At 47.0% G+C, this 24,070-nt stretch overlaps 4 protein-coding genes and 1 pseudogene across 5 annotated transcripts in view; 2 read left to right on the forward strand and 3 right to left on the reverse strand.

Annotated features, from left to right (window-relative positions):
- LOC310675486 (uncharacterized protein) overlaps positions 1 to 24,070 on the reverse strand; it is a 448,115-nt gene that overhangs the window by 340,944 nt on the left and 83,101 nt on the right. The gene's annotated exons all lie outside the window — the stretch shown is intronic.
- The window catches only part of LOC310675501 (uncharacterized protein), a 176,103-nt gene that overhangs the window by 34,751 nt on the left and 117,282 nt on the right, over positions 1 to 24,070 (reverse strand). Inside the window, exon 4 of the mRNA XM_083436231.1 lies at positions 800 to 882. Coding sequence (XP_083292357.1) covers positions 800 to 882 — 83 coding nt within the window. The remainder of the gene's footprint in view (positions 1 to 799; positions 883 to 24,070) is intronic.
- On the reverse strand, positions 1,118 to 4,432 carry LOC310675791 (zinc finger and SCAN domain-containing protein 31-like). Its single transcript, XM_083436892.1, has 4 exons — positions 4,341 to 4,432; positions 2,455 to 2,947; positions 2,180 to 2,261; positions 1,118 to 1,430 (listed from the first exon to the last, which is right to left on the reverse strand). Exons 2-4 carry the CDS (start codon positions 2,854 to 2,856, stop codon positions 1,264 to 1,266), a joined length of 651 nt encoding a protein of 216 aa, XP_083293018.1. The 5' UTR covers positions 2,857 to 2,947; positions 4,341 to 4,432; the 3' UTR covers positions 1,118 to 1,263.
- LOC310675723 (olfactory receptor 51G1-like) lies at positions 11,644 to 13,287 on the forward strand. The gene has a single exon (XM_083436762.1). It carries the CDS (start codon positions 11,720 to 11,722, stop codon positions 12,677 to 12,679), a length of 960 nt encoding a protein of 319 aa, XP_083292888.1. The 5' UTR covers positions 11,644 to 11,719; the 3' UTR covers positions 12,680 to 13,287.
- On the forward strand, positions 18,142 to 19,101 carry LOC310675725 (olfactory receptor 51H1-like; annotated as a pseudogene). The gene has a single exon. The product of its transcript is annotated as an olfactory receptor 51H1-like (transcript).

The following is a 24,070-nucleotide window of genomic DNA, read 5'->3' on the forward strand; positions in this document are numbered from 1 at the left end:
GTTCATGGGGGCATGGAGAGGGGGAGGAATGGGGGGCTGGTTAGGTGAATCCAGGCCACTATTTGTTCTCATTTGTCCACTTCTTAGAAACCAATTTTTGTATTCAGTGATCAGTCTAGAAATAAGATAAGCCTATTTTGGATGGCCATCTGTCTTGGATGATCTAGCAACACAGGGGGTTGGACTTGATGACCCTTGGGGTCCCTTTCAACTCTAGGATTCCATGAAAACTGCAACTACAGATGAATCCTACTGGAGAAATTCAGAAGGCTGGTGTCAGAGTTATATGGGTAGGAAGAACACGATAATCACAGACTTGGTTGAGTTTCGGGCCTCATGAGAACAGCAGCTCATTCCCAGAGGGTCTGTCAGTTTGCATGATCTAGCAGAGATTCCTGTAATGCAGGGGGTCTCCTGGCTCAGAGAGACAAGCAGGAAGGGTGGCTTCCGGCTAAAGGAGAGGGAGCCACCGATGGTTCCTTCTTCTCCTGACTCACCTCTGCCTCTCGACTTTCCTCTCCCTCTTGCCTCCTCCTCTTCTGCCTCTGATTCTGCACTGCATTCTGCCACAGTCTCCCAGCTCACTAAGCCCTGTTACCCCTTTAGCTTCTGACATCTCCTCTTCCCAGGCTTCTCCCTCTGATAACTCATCCTTCTTCCACCTCCACTTCTTGGGCTCTGAGCCATCTTCCCTTCCTGATTCCCCGGCTGCTTCCTCCCACCATTCCTCTGTGCCCAACCAGTCCATGACATTGCTCCATCCCTCAGCCTCTGTCCCCACAAGGAAGCTTCCCCTGACCTGATCTGGTTCCACAGCCGCTGCTTCCCTTCTGCCCCCATTAAAAGGCGGATCAGGAGGTTTTGCTGGCATCATTCTGTCACCTGCAAGAGAAAAAAGGTAAGCAGGACGCCAGGAGTGCCTGCTTCTCTCACAGGTGAAACAGGGCATCTCTTACTACAGATGGGCCTTTGAGAAAGCCTTACCTGCTGAAAGCATTTGGATGTTTGTGCCTATTTCATATGTTAGATGTGCAAAAACCCATCTCCCCTCCTCTGGACCCTTCCTCCCAACTGTCTCCCCGCAAAACAAGATGAAAAGAATATCAGTGTTTGTAAAAAAAAAAAAGGTTCTGTTGGCATAAAAGAGTCCACGAGAAGAGTATCCTTGCAGAGTACTGGTGTAGCTGCTCTGTGAGTCGCCTACTGTGGTCCTCTAGCAGTTCAAACTGTTCCAGTAGCAGATGCTGAGTGCTTTCCTGATCCTCAGATCCTAGCTGCCCCAGCGTCACTGCAGACAGTTACAGCTTGCCACCAACTGCTCCAATGCACAGCCACTGACTCCATACACCACCAGGACTCACCAACTCCCTGCTCAGATGCTGTCAGTCGTTTTGCAATCTGCACAAGCTCAGAAACACTGGGCCCATAACCTGTCAGTCTGTGTAAAAAAAAAAAAAGGGTTCTGACCTCCCTTTGTTGCCTCAGCCTGGTTCTCGGACCCTTGTTGGCATAAAAGAGTCCGCAAGAAGAGTATCCTTGCAGAGTGCTTTCTGCTTTTATTCTTAAAAGCCTTTCTGCAAAAGCGACTGACCAACTGTACACATTGTTGGTTTCTGCTTCCTCACTGAGCAGCGAATGCATGTCACAAGACATTGTTTTGCATTCCACAGTCCAAGTTACTGTTGGATTCCCACGGGAATGGGAGACTGGATGTGACGTACACCAGTTTCCTGTTTTTCACTGTTCTCTCGGTTTCTTTGTTAGAGAGACAGGTGGCTTCTCTGCTCTCACAGAGGCAAGATGCATGTTTGTATTCTCTCAGCATAGAGTGGAAATAAAGTTAAGAATGTGGCACATACTGCTTATCCTTCTGCTGTGTGGACTACTCTGCTTGGGCTCAAGATAAGAGGAGCCTGTATCAGCTTCAGATGGGCCGAAGCTGGTCAAAATCTCACACACACATCAACACTACCAGCTTTCACCAACCAACCAACCCAAACCAAACTAACATTTCTCACTCTATATATACAACCCGGTGCAGGCTGCTGACTCATGCTGACCCAGCTTTTTAAGCATTAAAGAAACAGAGGCCAATTTTTAGCCGTGACAAAGAACCCTCAGATGAGTTGGAAAACCAACAGAATGAGACCAAACAGAGAAAAACAACCTTCCTCCTTACCCAGTGGCCTCTCTCTGGTGTCCAACGGAGGCCTCTCTGCCTCACAGGAATCCAGGTCCATTTCTGCAAAGAGAGCCTTTCCCTGAAAAAGAAACATGGATTCAAAACAGAGAATGGGGAGAAATATTAGTAAAAGAATGACAAAGACAAAAACATTCAGGGTGTTAGATCTCATTCCATGGATGCCTTCCCATAAAACGGATGGGCCAACAATAGAGCATTATGGGATGTTCTCCATCCTGTTTGGAGCCCCTTGGGAGTAGAGTCTCTCTCACCTGCTTTCTCTCCTCTGCCTGACTCAGGAGGAAACCTTCGGCCAGGGCCACCGCCTGGGAACTGGTCTCCACTCCGCAGTCCCTCACCCAGCTCTCCATCTCCAGTGGAAGGACAGCCAGGAACTGCTCCAAGATCACCAGGTCCAGCATCTCAGCTTTCGTGTGCCTTTCTGGCTTCAGCCACTGATGGTCAAGGTGATAGAGTCGGCTGCAAACCTCTCGGGGTCCTTTGGACTCCTGGCAGCAGAACTGCCTCAACTGCTGGCTCTGCACCTCTGAGCGGAGGGTGCCCTCCTCACCCAGGATCTTCTGCACAGAGTTTTCCCAGAATCCCCCACTGCTCCCAGTTTGGATGGCATGGCCTCTTCCTGCTTCAGGGCCAGCTGAGTCTCGTTCACCCATCTGTGCTCTCAGGAAGCCTCTGAGAGATCGGAAGGAACCCTTTGGTCTTCTGCCAAGTTCTGTCTGTCTTAAGGAGAGGCGCTAGCAAATCCTACAAAGCAAATACATTGTTCAGTTACAAAAGTTGTCTAATATCAGGAGAAGAAAAAGATTCCCTGAGCAAGCATGGATGAGTCTTGGGGGGAACCAGGGCTGGACTGCACCACAGCCCAAACCATGAGCTATCTTTGGGGGGGGGGGGAGAGGAGTAAGAAGAGAAGAAATATGTCTCTAGCCTTCTAGCAATGCAAATTGTGGAGGCAACTGAAGGGATTTCTGTGAGATTAATCAACCTGCTTTCTGCTGCTTTCCAGTCAGTGCATGAAGTCAGACCTGACTGACAAGGAAGTCATTTGTATCTTTTGAATAATGGATGTTTGGCTCTAGTGGGGGTCCTCACCCGGGGGTCCTCAGGAGTTGCTCCCCACTCCCACCCCCACTCCCCTGCTTCTGTCTCCGTTTCTTGCACTTGGACTCTCTGCCGCTCTCAAGGCAGACTCCTGGGGTGGGGTCCCTTTTTCTTTGCTCCGAGGGCCAGGGATGTATCAGGCCAACCCCCTGAGGGCCAAGTGGGTGGGGCCAAAGACATCTCCTTTGAAACTCAGAGTAAAGGATGGGTAGTTTGATGATGATGATGATTCTCTTAGATATTTTAACACACGCACAGCCATTGATGCCAAGGTCCCTGGAGGCTCAGGGAGTAGCAGTGCCCATTTCCAGGAACAACCCCTTTGGGCCAGAGAGGATGTGGTCCTGGGATGCCCTGCTCTGGGTGCGAGGGGATTGCTGCAGTGGCCTCCGTGGGGAGCTGCCCTGGGAGACACTGGGAAACTGGTCCCCAATGCAGCAGCCAGACTAGGGGCTGGCATCCCTCTCTTTATTCCTGGCCTCTCTCTCCCACCTTTTTTTTGGGGGGGGGGCTAGTCCACCTTCCCGTCCAGCTTTGGAAAACCATTTGCACATGTTTCCTCTGTTGTGCAATGAGGCTGAGCGACGTCACAGAGAGTTAAAGTCCCAGGGACTCCTTTGTTTACAGAAGGGAGATCTTTTCTGAAGGGGGGGGGCGGAGGGTCAAATGAGTTTGGGATCCTCTGATCTGCAGGAAGGAGAGCGTGGCAGACCTGGCCCCTCCCTGGCAGGACCCTCTCCTCCCTGACTTGGGGTCCCCCCCCGCTGAGCAGATCAGGCCCCTCCCCTGCTCTCAGCCCCTGGGCTCCTTCCTCCCCTGGGTAGCAGGAGCATATGGGGGGGGGGTCTTTGCACCCCTGGGCCTCTCCTCCCTGACTTGGGGTCCCCACAGGCGTCCTCCCCTGCTGCAGCCCTGGGATCCCCACCAGATCCCAGAGAGAGAGGAGACTCACCAGATCCCGGGAGAGAGAGGAGACTCACCAGATCCCAGAGAGAGAGAGGAGACTCACCAGATCCCAGAGAGAGAGGAGACTCACCAGATCCCAGGCGATGCAGCCCTTGCAGGGGAGACACCAAAGCAGGAAATGACTGGGGAGGGAGGGAGCTTGGTTCTGGAGGACCTGCCCCCACTTGCTTCCTGGCCTCTCTAGGAAGGCAGCTCAATTCGCTTTAACCCTTGAAAAGCCGAGTTCCACCCCCCTCCCGCTCAGCCCTCTCTCGCTTGGAAGAACCTCAGATTCTTATTATTTTTTATGCATTTAGGGGGCAACTGCCCCCCTGGCTACGCCAATGCCCAGACCTCCTTTTAGAGCGCGAGGCTCTTGGCTGGACTCTGAACATCTCCCTCCCTTGGCCAGAAACCAGAGGAAGAGCCTGCAGGGAAAAGGGCTTTGCAGGAGGCAAGGAAGCTCCTCCTAGAATTCCGGAGTGGAGAGAGAGGAGGGGATCCCAGGGTCATCTAGTCCAACCCCCAGCCATGCAGGAATCTCAGGTACAGCATCCATGCCAGATGGCCGTCCAATCTCTGCTGAGAAACCTCCAAGGAAGGAGAGTCCACCACCTCCCAAGGGAGACCTTTCCCCTGCCAAACTGCTCTTAGATGTCTCTCAAGGCAGCCGGTCCTGAGTTCTAGCCCTGCTGAAACCATTGCACTGGCTGCCAAGGAGGAACCAAGCGAAGCTCATAATAAATAAATCCCATTCTCATCATAAATGAGTAATACTTTCCTATGCATGCTTTTTATACTAATATACAAAAGTATGCCATTCCCTTTTCCAGAAATGCCTAATTGCTAATTCAATGGACTGAAAATGGATGGTTGTTATTATTATATTTAGGGAAGCTTTTAATGTTTGATGGACTATTGTATTTTAATCTTTTGTTGGAAGCTGCCAAGAGTGGCTGGGGAAACCCAGCCCGATTGGTGGGGTATAAATAAATTATTATAATTAATTAATTAATTAATTAATTAAATTGATCAGGTGACTGTTCTCCTTTCAAAAGAGGCAGGTGGAATCTCCACGGTTGCTAATAGCATAACGTAGAAAGTGCAGGGAAATATGGGGAGCCCTGGAGCATCTGCTTGGCATGCAGAATGTCCCAGGGTCAACCCCTGACATCTCCTGCAAGGGCTGGACGAAATCCCTGCCTGAAACTCTGGGGAGCTGCTGCCAGTCAGTGTAGACCAGGGGCCCTCAAACTATGTCCCGCGGGCTGAATCCAGCCCGTCAGGGTCGTGAATCTGGCCTGCATGGCCATTTCAGAACCCGCTGAAAGTGTCAAGACTGAAAGTATCTCGCCGCCCGCTCAGTCAGTCCCCGTGAGGAAAACGCCACTGGCGTGCTGGGAGCTCTACCAATGACAGGCCAGGGGGTTTCGCCCGGGGATGGGAAAGTGTTGTCTTTTGGCTTGAAGAGCGAAGCTGAGGATGGCGGAGGAAGGCAGACTTGGGTCTATTCGGTTTTGTTATGTAGACGTTTACTTTAAAGGTGGGAGAAGGAAGTATAGTCCTATTTCTGTGAGTGGAGCAGCAGTCTTTCCACTCATGTGGTTTACATGCTCTGAAAGTTGGGATCTGTTTTGAGATTTAAATTTTAAAAGGGTGGAGTGGAACCGGATATTGACCATCTTGTTAGCCTGGGGAGCCACATTCTGGTTGAAGGAGGCCAGGATTGGGCCCCAAGGCTTGGGATGTCCCTCCTCCCCTGCAGTAGGACTTGGAATCCAGGAGAAAACTCTTGGAATAGCCTTTCCAGGTGCTGAGGGACGGACTCATCTGTCCCCACATCCTTCTCTTTGCAGATGTGCTGCAGTTGCACATCCCTCCCCCAGAGGTGAGTATTGGGGAGAACCAGAGCAGGGACTCAGACCTGCCCTCCTTGCCCTCCACTCTGCACTCTCGGATGTGGAGAAGCCCTCCCTTTGTGAGGAACTGACAGACTGACTTTTGCCTTTCTGCCAGCTCACCTTCAGATTAACACAGCAAGGTGGGACTAGAAGCACCTTGGACTAGAAGCACCTTGTGGTCCATTCTATGATTCTATTACTCCCCTCCTTTCCACTCACCTTTTGTTCTGCCAGCTCACCTACAGATTAACACAGCAAGGTGTGCTCTGCTGAGCCACAGAGTCAAAGGTCTACTGGCAGCTGCATCGTGGATGGAGGAGCATCCCTCAGATCTGACTCCACTTGGCTGACCAGAAAGCAGCATTTATAGTGTTTCTGTGGAGTTGTTTTTCTCTTTAACAATCAGCCATTAATTTGCCCTTTAACTGGTTTTTACTAGTCTTGTGGTCAGTTCCCATTCTTGTGTATGTTACACTGGCCTCACTTAATAATGGGCCTAACCTGGGTCCTTTTTTCCAGCCAGAACTTGCTGGAACTCAGTTCTGGCCCCTCTTGGGTGAGTGCCATTGCCACCCTAAGAAAATGAGGGAGGTGTTCTGAAACTTCTTTTTCTAGAAAAATAGCACTGGACCTAACAGATAGAATCATAGAATCATAGAGTTGGAAGAGACCACAAGGGCCATCAAGTCCAACCCCCTGCCAAGCAGGAAACACCATCAGAGCACTCCTGACATATGGTTGCCAAGCCTATGCTTAAGGACCTCCAAAGAAGGAGACTCCACCACACTCCTTGGCAGCAAATTCCACTGTCGAACAGCTCTTACTGTCAGGAAGTTCTTCCTAACGTTTAGGTGGAATCTTCTTTCTTGTAGTTTGCATCCATTGCTCCGTGTCCGCTTCTCTGGAGCAGCAGAAAACAACTTTGCTTTGCGCATTAGTGTACAGACATTGAAGTCCATTAATAATTCCCCCGTGTCTCTTATTTAAGGATTTTTTCCTCCCACCACTAGGTCTGAGTGCTGTTTGCTCCATTTGGTCTATAACATTTGGATGATCATCTTCATCAATTGATAGACTCCTACCTTCAGGAGCACTGTCTCCCTCCCCCACATTAGTCAGTTTAAAGCCCTCCTGATGAGGTTTCTGAGATTTTTGGCAAAAACATTCCTCCCAACCGTTGTGAGGTGCAGCCCATCGCTTGCCAGAAGTCCATCTTCAAGAAACTGCAGTCCGTGATCTAAGAATCCAAACCGTTCCTGTTTACACCATTTGCGAAGCCAGCTGTTCACTTCCACTATTTTTCCCTCTCTCCCTGGGCCACGTCGTTCAACTGGGAGGACAGATGAGATGACAATTTGTGCATTTAATTGCTTCAATTTCCTGCCCAGAGCCTCGTAGTCTCTTTTGATCTTCTGGAGGCTATTGCTTGCAGTGTCATTGGTTCCCACATGAACCAAGAGGAAGGGGTATTTGTCAGTGGGTTTTATGATTCCTGGCAGTCGTTCAGTTACATCTTGGATCTTAGTCCCGGGGAGACAGCACACTTCCCGAGACATCTTGTCAGGCCTACAGATCACTGCTTCTGTTCCCCTCAGTAGGGAATCCCCTATCACCACTACACGCCTCCTCTTAGGTTTGGTCGGGGTTCTTCCGTGAGCTGTCCGTTCCAAGGTCGCCTGCACATTCCCTGAGGACTGACTTTGCTGCTCGTCTTCATATACCTGATCGACTGTAATGAGGGAGAGATCCTCAAATGGAGTCTGCTCTTCATCTTCCATGCTAGGGGAGAGGACCTCAAAACGATTGTGTATTTCTAAACAATCAGAGCGAACCCTGGGCCTCCTACTTCTTTGAGTCACGTTTCTCCATATATCTGGCTCCTGTGTTGGTGAACTAGCCTCCTTCTCAGGGGAGTCCCCTGTCTCCTCCTTGGTGGCGACGGTGTGCTCTGTTGCTTCCAAGAAGAGCTCCAGCTCTCTAATTCTTTGGAGCGTAGCTACACGTTCCTCCAGTTGCTGGACTTTGTCTTTTAGGAGGGCAATCAACATGCAATTGCTGCAGCTAAAGCTGCCTGCAACCTTCGGCAAGATGGCAAACATTGCGCAGGAACCGCAGGCGACTGCAGCTGTTCCCTCCCCCTCCATCTTGAGAACGTGTCGTTGGGGGTGGCTACAGCGGTCCTGCATCATAAAAAGCGTGAAGACAGGACAAATAACTCCCCCCAAAAAAACCTAGGTCTCCCCCAACAAACGTTTGAGACTAGCTCCCCTAAATCTAAAAGATGGATCAAACTGCGCGCTCCTTCTTCAGCTGCTGCCCTGCAAGCTCTGAAGAAGTTGCCTTACCTCAGTTCCCCATTCTTAAAAAAAAATAAAAATCTGACAATTTGTATTCATCAATGCATACAGGTATCACACTGTTTTATTCTCTGCCTGCCAATCCACCTATCTGGTATTCCTGCTCTGCCCATTACAGGATTCTCTGTGAATTCCCTCTACCTGTGAAGCTGTTGTCTCTTTCAAGCTACCTTCTGTTCCACTCTTCCCAAGTCTGCTGGATATGTAGAATGATAAAGAATCCTAAGCCTGGAGGTGGGATTGGGGTCTACTCTCCACAGTCCCCCTGACTCTGTAACCTTGGAAGAGATGCTCCAGGTCTGGGCAGTTTGGATGCCATGGGAATTGGGATGGAACAAGGCTCTTTCTACAGTGAAACCCCCCGAGATGTCCACCCTAGCGCCTCCACAGTGGTTTTTTCTGGGGTTACGCACACCCCTAAACATTTTGTGTATCTTTGTACTTTTGTCCATTTACTGTATTTATTTTTCCTGATTTGAACTATAAAATGGTGATTTTCTTGTGTCAAAATGAGAGTACCCCTAAACTTTTTTAGAAAAAAAGCACTGGTTAGATCTGCCCAAGGCCACATGCTGGATCCCTGACAGAGGGTGGACTTGAACCCAGGTCTCAGTGGGGTTTGTTTGGGAACAGAACACAGTTGTGTTTTCCCTTCGATACTTGCAATACCTGCTGTGTTTTTAGTTCTGGAAACTTAAGCAACAATATTCCCTAAGTCCTTGTACATCGGCACCAGGAGCCTTGCCCTTTCTCAAGCTGTGTTGTCTCAAAGGGATTCCTTGCAAGTTCTACAAAGGAGTCTTCTGCACACAGACCCACAACCTCACTCTCACTCCCAACCATCTGTCCAGGAGAGAATCTGTGCTAGCTGCTCCCTTTATCATCAGACATTGGTAAGCTGCCTCTGATTTTGTGTTAATAAACACCTTTTCCCCCTGTGTCCATTTGGTGTTCTGTTAGGGAACCCCAACGAGGTCAAACTCTTTTTAAATTTCTCCAACATTTAGGCTATATGGCCCTGGAGATCCCTTCTAGTTCTAGAATACAATGATTTCAAGACATGTAGGCATCGCCCGCTAAAGAGCTCTCAATTCAACAGGGCTTGTGCAGGAAAATTGGCCCCCACAGTCACTTGCGGACTCATTGTTAAAACTGTTTATGAAAGACAATCTTACTCGGCTACCAGTGATCTCCAGAGAAGGAGTCTCTGTGCTTCACAGTGACAGCACCTCGTCATTCTACTTCCATCCCTGATGAGAAGAAGTTTGAAGGTGAAGCTGCTTTTGGTGGTTGAACTGCTGGCCCATCCAATTCAGTATCTGTGTTTTGATCAGCAGCAGCTCTGAGGGATCTCAGACAGATTTTTCCCCTCAAATCTGCCTCCTGGCCTCCTAATTTGTATTTTTTTCAAAGCATTTTTATCCTGCTCTTTGCAGGGGGAGGGGGAGGGATTCCTGGATGACCTAAAGATTTTTGAGACGCAAACCAAACAGCATGACACGAAAGGAAGAGAGACGGAGAGGCAGCAGGAAAGAAAGCAAACAGGCATTTTCTTAGTTACATAATTCTTGCAACGATCAGCTAGAATGGGAAGATTTCAAGGAGGAATCAAAAGCTGCGGCTTCGGCAGGGCTGATCCTTTATAAGAATCATCATAATGAAGTCTCCACTTAAAGGAAGGTGGAATGCTTTGCTGTCTTCTGTGGTTTGTTGCTGATTTTAGTTATTATACTTTGGGTGGCCGAAATATAAAATAAATAAATAAATAGTCCAGTAGCACCTTAGAAACCAACTAAGTTTGTTCTTGGTATAAGGTTTCGTGTGCATGCACACTTCTTCAGATACTTCAGATACACTTCTGAAGAAGTGTGCATGCATACGAAAGCTTATACCTAGAACAAACTTAGTTGTTCTCTAAGATGCTACTGGACTATTTATTTACTTATTTATATTTCGACGGCGTCAGACCAACACGGCTACCTGCCTGAATACTTTGAGTGGTGTTCAACTAAGTTTTACTCAGTGTACGCCCATTAAAATGAATGGGTCTAGCTTAGTCATGTTCATTGATTTTATAGGGACACAGGTGGTGCTGTGGGTTAAACCACAGAGCCCAGGACTTGCCAATCAGAAGGTCGGCGGTTCAAATCCCTGTGACGGGGTGAGCTCCCGTTGCTCGGTGCCTGCTCCTGCCAACCTAGCAATTCGAAAGCACATCAAAGTGCAAGTAGATAAATAGGTACCGCTCCGGCGGGAAGCTAAACGGCGTTTCCGTGCGCTCCTGCCCACATGACCCAGAAGTTGTACACCGGCTCCCTCGGCCAATAAAGCGAGATGAGCGCCGCAACCCCAGAGTCGGTCATGACTGGACCTAATGGTCAGGGGTCCCTTTACCTTTACTATGAATGCCACCCATTATATTTTACCTCTGTTTTGTGGCAAGCCACCCAGGGAAAAGTTATTGATGGGTGGCTCTGAAATTGAAATGAATAGATAAATATACAATTCCACTGAGAAAAATCGTTGATGCCACCTTGGGCTGTGTTAACAGCAAGGTAAGTTCCAGATTATCAGAAGAAGACAACCCCCCTCCAGGCTCCCTGGCTCTCTTCTTCCATATGCCACCATCTCCAGTCTCACAGGCCTGCACATGGTGGGAGCTGAACTTCTGCTCTGCTCACCTAGGTTCCCTGAAATGATCAAGCACCCCAGAAGTAAAGATGAGGGAGAAACTTGACTCAGTGTTGCATTTAAAGGCAAACCTTCTGAATCCACACTTTCTGACATTATATGTGTTGTTTGTTGTTGTTGTTTAAAGATTTTCCTTGCTTACAAAAGCACATGTATTGACTCTTTCTTCAAGTTGTGTTTTCTACAGATCAGTTACATTTGTTGTGATAAAAACTGATAAAAAAGAAGAAGAAAGAAGTACAATTATATGTGAACTGAAACATAGGTATCTTTCAGTACAATTTTCCGCCAAGTAATATGTATGAAAATAAATATGCTGGGGGAAAGTGGCCACAAAAATGCAATAATTTCATGTAAAGAAGCATAAAGCAATCTAAAAACATAAAACATCTCCAAGTAAATTTGTATGCCAATGATTTATTTGTTTTGCAAATATCTACCACCTCTAGCAAGATACAATAAAAACTGTTTTGCTTTCTAGGCACTGACTTTAAAGCACTGAAGTAGGACTCTCTTGTGAAATGGACATCTCCCATTTGGAGAACAAAACCTTCAACCCCTCCACATTTCTCTTGACGGGCTTCCCTGGGCTGGAGTACGCCTATCGCTTGATCTCCCTTCCCTTCTGCTTCATCTATATGACGGTGATCTTGGGGAACTGCACAATCCTCCATGTGATCCGAACAGACTCAAGCTTGCATGAGCCAATGTATTATTTCCTGGCCATGCTGGCCCTGACTGACCTGGGCTTGTGCCTCACTACGTTGCCCACAGTGCTGGGCATATTTTGGTTTGATGCTCGCGAGATCCCTTTCAGCGCCTGCTTCACACAGCTCTTCTTCATCCACTCCCTCTCCCTCATTGAATCTTCCGTGCTCTTGTCCATGGCCTTTGACCGCTTCGTGGCCATCTGCAACCCACTGAGATATGGCTCCATCTTGACCACCCAGAGGATCGTGACAATGGCGCTGGCCTTTGCATTCCGCAGCTTTTCCCTGATTGTGCCTCTGCCCCTGCTTCTCCGCCGCTTCCATTACTGCAGGACCAATGTCCTCTCTCACTCCTACTGCTTGCATCTGGAAATCATGAAGCTGGCCTGCTCGGACATCATCGTCAACCACATCTATGGGCTGACCGTTGTGGCCTTCACGGTGGGAATCGACTCCCTCCTGATCTTCCTCTCTTACGTCTTCATCCTGAAAACAGTCCTGAGCATTGCCTCCAGAGAAGAGCGCCTCAAGGCCTTCAACACTTGCGTCTCCCACATCTGTGCTGTCCTGCTCTTCTACGTGCCCATGATAGGCCTGTCGTTGATCCACCGCTTTGGGGAACGTGCTCCTCACATCGTCCACATACTCATGTCCTACGTCTATTTGCTGGCACCTCCTCTGATGAACCCGGTTGTGTATAGTATCAAGACGAAGCAGATCCGCCAACGTATCCTCAAGAAACTCTGTGCTGTGAAGCTCATCCAGACATAAGGACAATAAAAAGTTTAAGTGCTACACTTACATTACAATATATTATATCAATGAATAATGTTGCACGAGTCAGGTGGGTGCATACCATCTATTTTGCTTCTCAGGTCTATTCAGGACCTCAAAGTTCAGACACCAACTAACAGACAACAGGCCCTGTGATGATTGTATGCTCTACTACTTCCATTCCACTGCTGTTTGTCTTCCACCAACCAAACCATGCTATTTGTCCCAGTGTTCACTGTGGTGGAATTATGTGCCTTATGTAATTTACATAATATATAAAAATTCTGTTGTCATTGTGTTATTCAGCCCCCACCCATTCCAATGCAAAGGAAACACAAAGCGGATGGAGGGAAGTAATCAGCTGCATAATCAGGGCTTTCCCCCCAGCTGGAACGCAATGGAACTCAGTTCCAGCACCTCTCAGGTGGGCACCGTGGCCATTATAAGAGTTCTAGAAAAAGAGCCTGGCACATCATGTTTGCAAACTGAAAGCAACATATGATTACTAACTGTACTTGCTGGATCGTGTTCCATTCCAAAGAAAAAATAAATAAGCACCAGCAATTTCTGCTCTCGTATTTTTTCTTGCAAGAATTCTCTGATGTCCCTTGCACTAGGGTTACTGAATGCTCGCTCTCTCAGAAGACTTTATAAAGATTCCCAGGAATGTGTGGGATGGAATGATGCTGAGCAACTAACCTAGTGAAACATTGAAACTGAAAAGTTGTTGGGGGGGGGGCGGGACATAAATAAGCTTGAAGAAATTTTACGTTTACTGGAAAGCTTTTTAAATGTTCTTACTGACATAAATGGATGGAGCCTCTGTTTACACAGGAAGGCAGGCAGGCAGAAATATATTGTTATGCTCCCCCCACTTCCCCAAATGGTGTAAATTTTCAAGGGTCTAAAACTTGCCCAGCTTTCTTTTGCTTTGGAATGGGGGGTGGGAAGCCTCAGGCTCAAGACCCTGGAAAATGCATGTGAAAATTGGACGGTTTCAAAAGAGGATCGGGCAAATTCATGGAAGAGAAGCCTACCAATGGCTCCTGGCCTTGAATGTCGATGCTCTGCCTCCATGGTCAGGGACAGTGTGCTTCTGCATAAAAGTTGCTGGAAACTTCAGGAGGGGAGAACAGTGGCATAGCGTGGATTGCCAGTTCCCAGGGCTGCACAGGGGTGGTTGGAGGGAAATGGACAGAGTACGCATGCACATTCGACTGCCTAACAGTTGAATCATTCTGTTGCCTGGAGGGGTCACTTCCTGCTTGGCATGGAGAAGCTGCTCTCTCTCTTTTTTTAAAATGATATTTATTAAAGGTTTTATAATTACAAAAAAAAGAAAAAAGAAAAAAACACAGTATATATATAAAAAAGAGAAAATTAAAAAATACATCAAAAATAAAAGCAAAAAAGAAGACAATACCTCCACACACCTAGAAAAAACACACAAAAACATTTAAAAACACATCCATTTTTCACATCTCTATCCTTCAATGACTTATTTCCTCGACCTCCTCCCACCTCCCTTTTTTGTATTCCAGTTAATAATTAATAGTCTCCCCGCGAGTAGGGGAGGCGCAAAAGGTACCTGCCGAATCCCAAGTCCACGGGCTTCTTCCGCCCGTGGTTTCTAGTGGGTCTCCACCTCGCCGTGGCGGTCAGACCCTGATTTCCAAGGAGCAGATTCCTCCCGAACGGAGGAAATCTGCCATTACCAGAAGCGCCAACCCGGAAGTCCGAGACGCTGCTCTCAACAGAGCCCAGCGACAGAAGCACACAGCTGTATTGAGGCAGCACTGAATGTTGAAATTTTGCACCCCTAGCAATTTTCTCCCTGGGGCAACCACCCCGTGCACCTCCCATGCTATGGCACTATAATTCAGAAAGTTCTTCCTGATGTTTAGTTGGAATCCCCTTTCTTGTAACTTGAAGCCATTAGTTGGGTCCTACCTTCCAGAACAGCAGAAAACAAGCTATACCCTATAAGCATTGAAAGCTGATAGAGGATGCTATTGGCTGACACTTAAGTGCCTTCCTCAGCATAACAAAAGAGGTTGCTCAGTGCCATAGGGCAGGTGAGTGGGCCTCCCCACCCTCACTTAACTGCTGGGTGGATGGAACAATAGGACAGGGTGTGGCGAGAGAGCTGAGCAAAGAGCAGGTGGAGAAGCTAGACATGGAGCGATAGAAGCAAGACCCACTGGGGTGTTAATGCAGTAAGCCCCTCCATTCTATTCTCAGGTTGCATATGTCTGTTGATATATGCTAAAGATGCTGTAGACTCTGCTGCCGCTCATTCCAAGGAAACTGAGGTCAGGGTCCCCTGAAGGCTCTCACTGCTCAGAGATTGGGGTGGCATTTAACAATACAATAGTACCAAATTCCTTTTAAAAAATGCTCTCATCTTACTCACCTGCTGTCATGTAAGAGCACACACAAGATCTCCAGAGCATCTCTCCGAGAGTCTTTGCAGAGGGATCCTTTGAGATTTTCTTGCAATTGCTGCTACGATTTCACATATTACATTCCTCTGGGATTCAGCAGTTTTCCAGCAGTTTAGGGACAGCCTCCCTCCCAGAGGGAAAGCACAGGAGGTTTTAACCAGGACTTTTGTTCAGCTGGAACACAGTGGGCGCCACTGTCATTATTAGAGAACAAGATATGTGAGTTCCACCACCTCTTTTTCTAGATAAGTAGCACTAGTTTTAACCCTAACTGGAACACAATAAAAAGCATAGGCATGAATCCCTTAGTGCAGGGGTCAGCAACCTTTTTCAGCAGGAGGCTGGTCCACTGTCCCTCAGACCTTGTGGGGGGCCGGACTATATTTTTTTTTTGGGGGGGGGAGGAATGAACGAATTCCTATGCCCCACAAATAACCCAGAGGTGCATTTTAAATAAAATGACACATTCTACTCATGTAAAAACGCGCTGATTCCTGGACCATCCGCGGGCCGGATTGAGAAGGCGATTGGGCCACATCCGGCCTACGGACCTTAGGTTGCCTACCCCTGCCTCAGTGTTTACTGTCAGGAAAATCATGTTGCACCCAGAGCTCATGCCTTAGAGTCCATTAAGTGCAGAGACCTCTTTTGAATATAAACATTTTAATTGACTTCAAATAGGTCTTTATCAGTCATAAAATGACAAAGCTTATGCATTGTAAGCATGGATAATATAAGAACCCAAGAACAGCTCTGCAGGATCAAACTCTAGGTCCACTCAGTGTTAATCTATATCATCCCATAAAATGTCCAAATATCCACATTTCTCTTATTTAGATTGTCCCCTTGTAGTCCAGGCTGGTGGCTTTTGTGCTTTCTCCATACTTGAAGCAAACCTATCTCCAAGCTTCCTGGCAATTTTTCAGTAGATTCCCTCCCTAAGGGAAAACATTTTTGCTACAATTCCGACACCATAAAAAGCACATGCTGAATAATTACTGGAACGTCAGAGTCTGGTTCGGCATTGACCATGGGAAAAACCACACCAGTTTCATGGTTTGTGCCATAAAGTCAGGTAAGTTCAAAGGATTCCTTGAGAAACAAGGCAGACGAGTTTTTCTTTGATCAACGACAGGTGAGGCTACAGTCAATGTTATGAAATGGCAAAGCTAATATCTTTTACATAGGAATAGCATGGATGACAAAACAATCTAAGGCCACACCTTGTTCTGGTTCCTGCACCTTAAAGGAAGATTGTAGACCAAAAGGTTGAAGGGCTGGAGGGAAGGATATGACAATTGGGAGATTTTAGCTTAGGAAAAAATGAGACCAGGGGAAGGAGACACAATGGTGCTGTACAAAATTATGCACAGTGCAAGAAGTTCTTCTCCCTCTGTCACAACACTAGAACCTGATGGGAAAGTGAATGTCGGAAGGTTTCTGACAAAATACAGTACAATACCATGAACAGAACACCTGCAAATATTGAAGTGTAATATATTTTTGTGGCAGGCGGTGAATTTTGATTAAGTGAACAGCTCACTGTATCATTTTGCTACTCCACAAAGCAGAGGAGCTTATGAGTTCGGACAAGGTTTTCAGAGCTGAAGAGGACAGATTTATGTTAGACGGTCATAGATTGGAGACAGACTATTTCTGTAAACATGCAGTTTTTCTTCAATGATTCCTGGGGATCCAACCAGATAAGATCTTGCACTGAAGTGTCTCACATATGCTGATTGCCACTCTTCACACATAGTAAGAATTCCGCAAATAAAAGCATGATACAAGGTCTGTGTCATGACTCTTTGGGGGGTCTATACCTGAGGAAGGTCTTCTGGTAGAGAGGTGCAGGGTTTACATGTGTGTGGGGGTGGTGGTGTTACACTGCCTTTTTATTTCACTGTTGTGAAATGAATTTAATATGTTACTATATTTGTTTTATTTGGGACGCGGGTGGTGCTGTGGGTTAAACCACAGAGCCTAGGACTTGCTGATCAGAATGTTGGAGGTTCGAATCCCCGCAGCAGGGTGAGCTCCCGTTGCTCGGTCCCTGCTCCTGCCAACCTAGCCGTTCGAAAGCACGTCAAAGTGCAAGTAGATAAATAGGTACTGCTCCGACGGGAAGGTAAACAGCGTTTCCGTGCACTGCTCTGGTTCGCCAGAAGCAGCTTAGTCCTGCTGGCTACACGACCCGGAAGCTGTACACCGGCTCCCTCGGCCAATAAAGCGACATGAGCACCGCAACCCCAGAGTCGGTCACAACTGGACCTAATGGTCAGGGGTCCCTTTACCTTTATATTTGTTTAATTGGAATGATTTTTTTCTCAGATTGCCACATAATGCTCTGAAATGAATAAGTATATGCAACATTTTAGTTTAGGAAAGAGGAGAGCAAGGGAAGGGGACATGATGAAGGTGTTTAAAAATATGCATGGTGTAAGGAAAGTTTTCCTGTGTCACAACACTAGATCCTGATGGAAAATGGAATGCTGGAATGCTTCTGACAAAATGCAGTACAATGCCATGAACAGACATTGCTCCAAGTGACCTTTATGAAAGACCTGCCATGTAGACTGGTATGATGCTTCAACTGCAGGAGAAGGACAAAGACTTTGTGGCTGAAGAAAGCTTTCCAGCAAAGGACTTATCAGGTCCCTGTTCAGAATTGTAGTCGCTACAAATGATGCCAATGCTCTGTTGTCAAACCCACTGGTGGAAGGAAGAAGTTCATCAGATCTCCTTTCAACTGCAAGATTTTGCTTCTGGGACTCATAACTTACACAAGTGATGCTTAAACTGACATTGGTTAGACTTAAAAAGAGAGCTAGGGATTCATATTCATGCAAAGGTTGGAGTGTTATTTGCCTCAGGTAGACAGAACATTGAGTGAATGAGTTTTGGGGTACTAATGCAACTGTTTCCGCTGAACTTAAACTCAGACATTTATCTCTCTTCAGAATGAAAATATAACCACTTCCTTAATATCTTTCCACCAAATGCACATGGGAAACAATGTCCTCCATCACCAGCTCCAATGAGACCCTGGTGAGCCACCAAACCTTTGTTTTGATTGGCATCCCTGGGATGCAGGAGAAGAACTCTTGGGTGGCCTTCCCACTGTTTGTGCTCTACGCCCTGACTCTGCTTGGGAACATCACAATCCTCTATGTCATCAAGATTGACCAAAGCCTCCATGAGCCCATGTACTTCTTCCTTTGCCTGCTCGCCTGCTCGGATCTGGGCCTCTCCATTTCCACCATGCCAACAATGCTGCAAGTCTATTGGTTTGACTCAGGAGAAATCCCATTCAACGCCTGCATCACTCAGATGTTTTTTCTCCATTCGTTCCAATGGGCAGAATCTGGCATACTTGTGGCAATGGCTTTTGACCGCTTGATTGCCATCTCTGAGCCATTGAGGTATAGATTACTTCTCCCAAACACTGTAATTGCAAAAATAGGCATAGCTGTGTTTTCCTGAGCCTTCTGTGTCATCTTCCCAATCCCATTTATTATTAAACGGCTCCCTTTCTGTAGATCCAATGTCCTTTCCCACTCCTACTGTCTGCACCCAGATGCTATGAAATTAGCTTGTGCAGACACAAGAGTCAACGTCTTATATGGTTTGATTCTTGTCATGTGCACTTTGGGGTTGGACGTGGTCATCATTCTTGTATCGTATGTCCTGATTCTGAAGACTGTTTTGAGCATTGCCTCCCGGGAAGAGTGTCTGAAGGCTCTCAACACCTGCGTCTCCCACATTTGTGCCATCTTGATCTTCTACGTCCCAATGATTGGTGTCAGTGTAGTACATCGATACGGGAAGCACCTTTCCCCCGTTGTCCACATGCTGATGGCCAACATCTATGTTGCGGTCCCACCACTTCTCAATCCCGTTGTGTACAGTGTGAAGACCCAGCAGATTCGGCAACGCATATGCAACATTTTGAAGTTAAGGAAAAGTAGGGCTTGATCTTTCTGACAAAGGAGAACTCCCTAATAAAGTGGTGTGAAAGTGTATTGCAATTAGGAATACACAGATAAACCCCATATTGGTACCGTATATATTCAATAACTGGTCTGACTTGTCATTAGAACAAGAAGAGCCTCCTAGATGAGGCCAATGGCCTATGTGGTCCAGGATTCTCTTCTCACAGTGGCTCTCCAGATGCACATTATGAGAAACCCACAAGCAGGACCTGAGTCCAGCTCTCTCACTTTCTGCAGCTTCCAGAGGGATAGTGTCACTCAGCCTCTGATAGTGGTAGAATATCACCATTGTGGTTAGTGACCATTGATAGCCTTTCTGAACAATGTTATTTATTTCTACATCATCATCATCATCATCAAGTTAGCCTGAGAGCTGATTTCTGCCTTTTCGAAAGAAACAAATAAATTTAAAGAGACTCAGTACAGCCAGTAATGTCATTGTTAAGTGAGCGCAATGCCTTTTAATATGTTCAAAAGAAGGGGCCATATTTTTTAATGTGCCTTTCTAGGGAAATGAAGACACAAAATCATGCACACATAAAATCACACACGTACACACACACACACACACACACACAAGCTGGCACCATGTGGGGAACGTTGCAGAGCAAGTTACAGGCCAAGTCTCTCAGCTGCACTTGGATTTTGCTGCCATGCTTGAAGTAAGATCCAGGGCGGTTTCTAGGACACCACTTGGTCAAACAGTAAGTGATGAGAATCAGCTGTTTCTGCCTGAAGACAAGACATGTCAAGGGGTTCGGCCAATCATATCAGCCCCTGACCCTTCCCAATCAGGACTAATAAGATCTAACCAAAGGAGGTTGGCCAGATGGGCAGGGTATAAATAATAAATCATCATCATCATCATCATCATCATCATCATTGCAGAGAGGGATTGTCACTTGCCTTGAACATGATTATTTCTGAAGCTACTACAGCACTGCTTTGACTGATGTGTATTCAATGTGCTTTATTGAATTATTGTAAATCAATTGCTTCATGGTTCTATTATTTGTGTATATCAGTCTCAGATCCTTCAGGTTGACACATGGTTTATAAATGCAAATAAATAAATAAATAACCACTGTTGCCACTTCTGATTCTGTGAACAAATGCTACATTATTCCTTGAACATCTTTCGGACCTTGACAATAATAACTTCATTCCTTTACTCATGCCCATATTTTTTGTTGTTTACCCTAATGCTCCAAGTTGGGAATGGGACCTTTCGGTAAAGAGATTTTACTTTGTATCAATTATGCTTCCTTTATCAAAGAGAAAATCACACAGGAGACCTGTTTCAGGTTCATAGCTGTTAGTGTAAGTGCAAAGAACTGCTTGAGATACAAAGCAGATGAGTTTCCCCATGATCTACTTCAGGGGTCACCAACCTTTTTCAGCCATCGGCTGGTCCATCGTCCCTCAGACCATGTGGTGGGCCAGGCTCTGTTTTGGAAAGAAAATGAACGCATTCCTATGCCCCAGAAGTAACCCAGAGATGCATTTTAAATAAAAGGACACATTCTACTCATGTAAAAACATGCTGACTCCCGGACTGTCCGTGGGCCAGATTGAGAAGGCGATTGGGCCGCATCTGGCCCACGGACCTTAGGTTGCCTACCCCTGATCTACTTCATCCCTTCTAATCTGGCTTCAGGCCTGATTTTGACACTTGAATGTCCTTGATCATCTTGGCTGATGATTCTCATCAAGTAAGATAGTGGGGTGTGACACTATATTCTCCTTGCTCTCTCTGTAGACCATCATGTCCTCCAGGTGTGGTTCTGTGCATTCTGTGGATGTAGGATATGGTTATCAGATTTTTTTAATGAATCTGGGGACACTTTTTTTTTAAAAAAGCTGAGTAGCAACAGGAAGTCAGTAGTGGGGATGGTGAGGCAAAAGACCCTGGGCCCAAGCACACATGCATATTGTATAAAGGTGCAAAGCCCTTCTTTTGCACCCTGTGAAACATAAATGCGCAGAGTTTTTAAAAAACTGGGCAACGGCCCCCCACCCGCAACTCCCAAGCCTCCCCCGATCAGTCAAAACAAAAGGGGAAGGGGGCAGGAGATCTGTACCACCAGACGTCCCCTGTTCCCCTTCGACAGCGGTGGCAGCAGATGCAGTCAGCAGCCCGGAGCCAGCCTGGTAGTTGGCTCTGGCTGGCTTCAGGAGCTGCTCGCTGCCCACTGCTGTGGCGCCCGCCATTTTTCCTCACTGGAAGTTCCAGCTGGCAAGGAAAAATGGTGGGCGCCACAGCAGCGGGCATCGAGCAATTCCTGAAGCCAGCCAGAGCTGAGGCTGCCGCTGCCACTTTTCCTTGGTACAGATTTGCAAATCCAGGGACTGTCCCCGGGAACATCTGGTAACCCTAATGTAGGAGAGAAGATGATACAGTTGTTCTGCTCATGCAGAGTGGCATCAGGGGACTGCTTTACCCTTTAGCTTTTGGTCTGTGAGATCCTAAATGATGTCATCTTCGCTTTCTTGTGATTCTCTCTCTCTCTCTTTCTCTCTCTCTCTCTCCATTGTGTATTACTAGACTGCTTTCTAATACCCATTGGCCACAATCCAGAGACTGACAATGTGATAATCATCCACTTTGCAAATGCTAAGAGACCACAGGATCAAAGGATGTATCTTACACATACAGCAGAATGTTTTGGTAGAATGAACTGTACCGATTCCAGTTTGTAGATCAATCACATTCTGAATGTTCCCTTCTGTTAAACACTCCCTACTAATAGAAGGTAAGCACGACAGGGAGTAGATTGTAGCCAAACGATTTGCCTGATATAACTTTCTATTTTCATTGTCTTTGGGAATTAAAAAAACATACGCGGAGAGCATGGTGGTTCCACCCATATGAAGCAGAACAATTTAACACAGCGTATCTATATCAGAACAATCTATATCAGCGTATCTATCAGAACAATTCAACACAGCGTATCTCAGGGGATACAGGTGGCACTGTGGGTAAAACCTCAACGCCTAGGACTTGCCGATCGCATGGTCGGTGGTTTGAATCCCCGCAGCGGGGTGCGCTCCCGCTGCTCGGTCCCAGCACCTGCCCACCTAGCAGTTCGAAAGCACCCCGGGTGCAAGTAGATAAATAGGGACCGCTTACTAGTGGGAAGGTAAACAGCGTTTCCGTGTGCTGCTCTGGCTCGCCAGAGCAGCTTCGTCACGCTGGCCACGTGACCCGGAAGTGTCTCTGGACAGCGCTGGCTCCCGGCGTCTTAAGCGAGATGGGCGCGCAACCCTAGAGTCTGTCAAGACTGGCCCGTACGGGCAGGGGTACCTTCACCTTTACCTATCTATATAATGCTATGGGAAGTCATCATATGGGGACTTGGAACACAGCATCATGGATAGCCTATGCAGAGCTCCGTTGGTTAGAGTTTGGTGCTGATAACACCAAGATTACAGGTTCGATCTCGGTGTTTAGTTCAAAATTAGTTTTCCGTTCTGCTGATACGCATTCGACGCATGGAATGCCTCCACAAGAGTGAAGGAGGAAAGAGGCAACAAGGAGAGGGATTAATTACGTTGAAAAGTTGAAAAGTTACATAAGCTGGGTCATGATCTGACACTGCGCTCACTGCACGCACCAGGAACCCGGTGGGACCTAAAAAGCGATACAAGGATGTTGTTGCAAGTGTGGATAGCATGGCGATAAGGGCAGGACATGTAATTTTTCCGGCACAGAAAGAAATTGGGGCACCGAGTCTCTGAGAAGACAACTGCAGGTCCATGGGGATTCCCCTGTAATTGCTGTTGGGATTTCAAGTTTCAAGTGTCTCTTCCCAGTTTTCTGGCGTCTTGGGGCAGCTGGCCTCTCTGAGGGAAAACAGATTTACTGCACCCTTCCATGCCATAAAAGGCACAGGCAGATTCCCTCTTGGAGCAGCAAAGCCAGCTTGGAAGAAGTCATGTCAGGTTCATGAGCTGCACCGTAAACTCAGGTAAGTGCAAATGACTGCATGAGGTACAAAGCAGATGGGTTTTCCCTTGACTGACTTCGAAGAAGTCTTTCACAGTCATGAGGCCATGAAAAGATGGAGATGGTTATAAGCCTTGCCTATAGGAGCCTACGGGCTGCAAAACGAAGCACCTCAGCTTCAAGACGTCTTTTCACAAGAGGAGGAGATGGAGTGAGACCTCCATGCTGCTAACCCAATACTTAGAGGCGGATTTAGGGGAGCACAGGCAGTGCAGTCGCCTCAGGGGTTCTGCAGGAGACGCCACACCTGTTATTTAGAATGGAGTGTGAAAGGCAGAGAGGTGCCTGATTTCGGCATTGCACAGTCTGCCACCGAAATTTGAGACCCAAAGGTCTGCCACTGCAATACATTTAGTCATTTAGATATCTCATTTCCAATCCACAACGAAACTGTGATTGTTATTTCTGATTTTCAGGTGAGAAATTGAAAGAATATGAATGTGCCAAACGACATGCCCCAATCCTCAACAAGAACAACACCTGGGAGTCTCTTTGACACCCCTCAACAAATAATAATGCTAATAACTAATACGTTTAAAAATGATATTCACACTGGTTGGAAAGGGGAGACTGTTGGGAACTGACATTCATGAGAGGGTTATGGTTGTATTTGGCCAAGGTAGAAGGATCATTCCAGACTTCCTATGAAAACTTTCCCCTTTAGACTAAACTAAACAATTTAGTCCTGTTCAGAATGAGAGAGATAGATAAAACTTTATTCGCATTAGCCAATGGCCATAGCAACAGTAAAACATTACAGAATATGCAGAACAGGAAATTCGATATAAAAGCACACTTTAAAGTCCTGAATCAGCAGTCTGAGAGCCAGTGTGGTGTAGTGGTTAAGAGCGGTAGTCTCGTAATCTGGGGAACCGGGTTCGAGTCTCCGCTCCTCCACATGCAGCTGCTGGGTGACCTTGGGCCAGTCACACTTCCTTGAAGTCTC

This window comes from Podarcis tiliguerta, assembly GCF_965153285.1.
Source record: "Podarcis tiliguerta genome assembly, chromosome: 4".
NCBI classification, from domain to species: domain Eukaryota; kingdom Metazoa; phylum Chordata; class Lepidosauria; order Squamata; family Lacertidae; genus Podarcis; species Podarcis tiliguerta.

Excerpts from the sequence above, each read along its gene's own strand:
- LOC310675791 (XM_083436892.1), bottom strand. The coding sequence starts at position 2,856 with ATGGGTGAACGAGACTCAGCTGGCCCTGAAGCAGGAAGAGGCCATGCC. Across the intron at positions 2,262-2,454 it reads AGGCAGAGGAGAGAAAGCAG|GGAAAGGCTCTCTTTGCAGA; the intron begins GTGAGAGAGACT and ends TTTCTTTTTCAG. Across the intron at positions 1,431-2,179 it reads CACCAGAGAGAGGCCACTGG|GTTATGGGCCCAGTGTTTCT; the intron begins GTAAGGAGGAAG and ends ACAGACTGACAG.
- LOC310675723 (XM_083436762.1), top strand. The coding sequence starts at position 11,720 with ATGGACATCTCCCATTTGGAGAACAAAACCTTCAACCCCTCCACATTT.